Genomic DNA, 5497 nt, shown 5'->3' on the forward strand with positions numbered 1-5497 from the left:
AGAAAAAAAATTATTCGTTCATTAGACTTTTTCAGGCTTATAATATGAATGAACAAACTTACATTCTCTTCTTTCAAGATGTTTGTTTGTTTTTTGGAATTTCGCGCAAAGCTACACGAGGGCTATCTGCGCTAGCCGTCACTAATTTAGCAGTGTAAGACTAGAGGGAAGGCAGCTAGTCATCACCACCCACCGCCAACTCTTGGGCTACTCTTTTTACCAACGAATAGTGGGATTGGCCGTCATCTTATAACGTCCCCACGGCTGAAAGGGCGAGCATGTTTGGTGTGACGAGGTTTCGAACCCGCGACCCGCAGATTGCGAGTCGAGCGCCCTAACCACCTGGCCATGCCGGGGCCTCTTTCAAGATGAGAAAACAAACTTATTGAACTGAAAGTATTACGTACATTAATGAGAATGTATTCATCTATTTAAACTGAATTTCACTTACGTTCTACCGAGATTTTTAGTCGAACATGCTTCACTTTCGTCAAAAGCAACAGGAAACGCATACACACCCCATCGATATTCTTTAGGTTCGATGGTCTTCGGTATTAGGTGAATAGAAATAACAACCTCACTTTCCGGAGTTTCTTGAAAGAACGTAACATTTCCTTGTAATCCTCCCCAGTTAAACGGAGCATATAACGTGATATCACTACTAATAGTGCCTGGAAAGAAAGAAAGTTTCCAATTACTTATGTTAACTATTCAGATTTTTTGAGTCACTATATACTAAAGACACGAAGTGCTTAATTTTCTTGTTATTCGAGTGGTAAGTCTTTAACACAGATACATAATGGACAATCACAGTCTGTTAACAAGTTGCTAATTAAGCCTGATGCGAGTTAAGCCTACCTGAATGAAAAGTATACATTAAGGCTAAAAGCCATCGTTTAATTACTCCAGCATTTGTAATTTACATTCAAGGAATAACAATACCACAATCGTCACTGATATACGAAACAGTTTTTGATTTTAAGATATAAAAACAACTAATTAATATACGTTTGATAATGGAGTAGCTAGGATGATTTTCTGGATACGTTCTCGACAACAGTTTATATTTTGTCTGTGTCTGTCTGCAACTACGGTTCTAAACAGCATTTATCTTTCAAAACGAAACACTGCCACACCAAATAACATCAGCACAGCAAGACTGATAATAGATAATGCGGCTAACTGAAGCTTTCTATAATACTGCAAGTTCCGAGAAGATACGAAAATAAACCCAAGTGTAACTCACTTTATTGATTATAATAGTATTAAATATTAATTTACGTAACTGGACACAGAAGGATGCAATCAAAATCTGATTACATTCACTTAACATTAGTTTCTAGTGACTAAAATGTAACTTGATACCAATCTCGCAAATTACAAAGGGAATATTCTGTATACTTCCTACAGTTAAGTACAGAGATGAATATGTCATGGTTTGGAGCTGTTTTTGGCAACAAACAGATCAGGACAGTTAGAAAATGGCGGATACAATGTAGAAAATAGAATTATTTCACTATCCTACAAAACCGTGCAGTGCTCCTGGAGTTATACTTGATGTCCAAGGTTTCATTTTCCAACAGAATAATGACCATAAGCATGCATCTAAGCCACAGAAGGTAAGGAACAAAACGTGATTTGTCCACCACAGTCACCATGTTCTCACCTATTAAACTCTTGAGAGATGTTTGTTTGAAGTTAAGCACAAAACTACACAATGGGCTATCTGTGCTCTGCACACCACGGATATTGAAACCTGGTTTCTAGTGGAGACGTACCACTGTACCACTGGGGGCCGTGAGAGATGTAATCGACAAGTATGTGAAACCATTAAGACGTCACATGATGTAACACAACTGTGGTATTACATTCATAAATCCTAGATTGTTCTACCACATGAATATTTTGGTAAACTGACTGATAGAGTGTCATGAATATGCAAAGTTGTTGAGGACAAAGGTTACAGTTATACGTGCCCCAATGGTACAACAACTTATTATTGACGTATCACTATAATTACATCATGGTTACAGTTATACGTGCCCAATGGTACAACAACTTATTATTGGCTTATTACTATAATTACATCATGGTTACAGTTATACGTGTCCAATGGTACAACAACTTATTATTGACTTATTACTATAATTACATCATGGTTACAGTTATACGTGCCCAGTGGTACAACAACTTATTATTGACGTATCACTAAAATTACATCATGGTTACAGTTATACGTGCCCAATGGTACAACAACTTATTATTGACTTATTACTATAATTACATCATGGTTACAGTTATACGTGCCCAGTGGTACAACAACTTATTATTGACGTATCACTATAATTACATCATGGTTACAGTTATACGTGCCCAATGGTACAACAACTTATTATTGATGTATTCCTATCAATGTTCCCTCTAGTATTTTTAATCCATGTGCGGAATGAATTTTTTCACATGCACCAGTATCAAAGTAATGTGCAGACGTGCGCTACCAGTTTTTTTTTTATATTATTATTTTATTGAGGATGTGCGCGGTTCGAATAATGAAGTGCGCGGCATTTGATTGGTTGTTGTGCCGTCGCGCAGCTTATAGGGAACACTGATTACTATTATAACCTGTAATTTGATTACGAGTGTTTATTCTAATCTTATATGCAAAAACATCCCTGTTTCCAAACTACTGGATGGTTCCGTATTCTTTCAAACAATACTATAGTTTTGTAGCCAAAATAAAACAGAACAAATAAAACTACGGTAAGTTTTTCTGTTTACTAAGTTTGTTAATTATGTGTAAGATATGCATGCTTATTACCCTTCTCCAGGCTAAAAAAAAAGACGAATGTTTTGCTTTATCCTTAACCAGTGCAAGTACCCTTTATATTAGTGGCATGAATGTATAGATGAAAGTTCTATATGCACACTTTTGGAAAGTTTAATAATTAAAAATGTAAAATCAGCTTTGAATGGCTTTCAAAATAACTTACTCCCAAGATCCAAGATATAAACAAATGTAATTAAAGTAGTAAAAAAATGACGGGGTGGGGAAATGAGATACATTATATCTAACTAGTGGCAAAAGAATTTAGGAAATTAATGTGACATTAAACATAGACCTCTAATCAAGAACAACTGTAACAGTGTAAACTTAATTGAGAATATATTTATTTAAAAAGTACATAAAACGTATTTTCTTATGAAGATTTGTCTTCGTGCCCATAAAAATAAATCATGATCTTCCTAATTCGCTGAAACACCATTGTACGTTGTTTTATTTAACAACTCTTTTTCAATTATTTTTATCTATGCAAACTGTAAAATAGGAATATATGTTTTTGACTTAAACTAGGTAATATATAAAACCCTAATCCTCTGTTTTATCATAGATACTGCACGTGTGGTATTCGCAAGTGCACTGTGTTTTAAAGGTAAAAGTAGCATCTACTCTAATTAGAAGTTCAGCAGAAAATGTATTACACAGTTACAGTGAATTATGACCTGAATAAAGAAAGCAAAAACAACAACACAATTTTCACGGTAAAAATTAAAATAATTTAGTTATTCAACATAGAAAACAAACACAACTTAGTCAATGGTCGTGTGCACATGAACGAGAAACGATCGCACTTCTCTAAATGGCAAAAAAAAATGTGCATCAAGAAAACTCTGGATAAGACTATGAGTATCAACCAGTACATACTAATTTGAATAGGATCGAGTCTCCCATTTGGCATCCCATTAGCAAACATAGGGAAGACAGAGTCTTTAGATATTTCTATATCCTTTACACGGCCGATGTTACTAAAGACCCTATTAGCCCATGTCTAAGAAATTCTCCATTGATAACTTCAGTGAAAAAATCCAAAAACACCAAAGCCAGTTGGTTATATGCACCCTATGCATTCAACATATGCTTCAAACGCGAAATATTTAGAAAATTTTGTGAATAAGACTTTTTCCACATGTTATGTTCAACATACCAAACATTTAAAATTTGTATTTTTACAATAAATACTCGCATCAAAACAGAGTGCAACAATTGGCGTCTAATGAGGTCAGTAGGGATTTAATAACAAAACAAAAGATGAAGGGTAACATTGTCCTTTATACAGTTTTTGCTTCCTTAACGAGCACTGTCAGCTAGTAACATATAAAACATAAGATAAACCTCAGTGATAATAATATAGGTTATAGTTACTATCAGCGCTTCGGAACAACGTCCTATTTTCACCCTCTGTTCTACCCTCGCCTCCGGTAACTAACATTAAGATATAGTACCATTGCTTACGAGTATAATTTGTCTTCACTTTTACGCCAATTATTGGGATTAGAAAGGAAGTTTATAAAAACCCTGTTACAGGCCTTCGCTTCCTTGTAGCTTTAAAACCCTGTTACAGGCCTTCGCTTCCTTGTAGCTTTTCAAACTTTGAATACACTAAGACCCACAAATATTTCACCCTTAATGATACAAGGACAGTTTTGTAAATGTATTGAAACTCTGACGCTACATCAGTATGTTTTGAAAAATATTACTGGTAAGAGTATGAAAATTAAAAGTTTTATTGTTCACCCCTTAACTAAACTCGTATACCAGCATCCTATACAAAGAATAAACAAAATCGTATCTGGAATAATGATTATAAAGTGTTGAGTATAATTTGGAACTACGATTTTCAAACATATGTTTATATTCTTTTTTATCGTCCAGTTTGTTTGTTGTTTTTAGAGCAAAGCCACTTGGCTATCTGCTGTGTCCACTGAAGAGAATCGAACCGCAGCTTTTAGCGCTGTAAGACCGTAGATTTACCGTTGCCCCCCCCAAGGGACTTTTCGTAGTTCAGTCACATTCTTGTGAAACTTTCATATACGCCCTCACACGGTGGTTCATGATAATATAACTTGATATTTATAACAACGCAATTATATCAACCTCTCATTCAAAACACAAAACACTCAGCTTTATCTAACGGCTGTACATGAGGGCAATAGCTCTTCAGCTTAGTTTCCATTGCAAATAGCTAGCTTACTGGTAAGACAGCGAAGTCAAATCAATACCACTACTCCCTGCTTTATTTCCATGACATATCTACTGTACGAGAACTTCGGTTTTCCAGTGGCTGTTTCAACAGTCTGATCGCACAGAAACATTAACCGGTATGGCTTCTTTTGGAATAGAAACTTCTGCACACTTGCCTTGAGTCGTTCTTCCAGTCGGATATCCTTTTTGATTATGTTGCGTACTGTTGCCTGGAGCACATGGACGACTTCTGTCACTGCTCTTTGTATTCGAGAATGCTCACCTGTTACAAGTGTTGCTTCAAAAGATAGGGTATAACCTATTGCAGGTCTCTTTCTCGATGGTCCTAGTTCCCAATGTCCATCCATATTCCTTTATTTTCCAACGCCATTACGTACAAGGGGTATTTCAGATCAGAGATTTAGAATTACCGAGATAGAGTGTCCATCCCAATGTACATCCATATTCCTTTATTTT

General features: G+C 35.6%; 1 protein-coding gene across 3 annotated transcripts in view; it reads right to left on the reverse strand.

Moving 5' to 3' along the window:
* LOC106461508 overlaps nt 1-5497 on the reverse strand; it is a 49586-nt gene that overhangs the window by 26255 nt on the left and 17834 nt on the right. For all 3 annotated transcript variants that reach the window (XM_022388481.1, XM_022388482.1, XM_013921330.2), the window contains exon 2: nt 452-671. In XM_022388481.1, the coding sequence (XP_022244189.1) occupies nt 452-671 (220 nt within the window). The remainder of the gene's footprint in view (nt 1-451; nt 672-5497) is intronic.

This window comes from Limulus polyphemus, unplaced genomic scaffold (assembly GCF_000517525.1).
Source record: "Limulus polyphemus unplaced genomic scaffold, Limulus_polyphemus-2.1.2 Scaffold974, whole genome shotgun sequence".
NCBI lineage: Eukaryota > Metazoa > Arthropoda > Merostomata > Xiphosura > Limulidae > Limulus > Limulus polyphemus.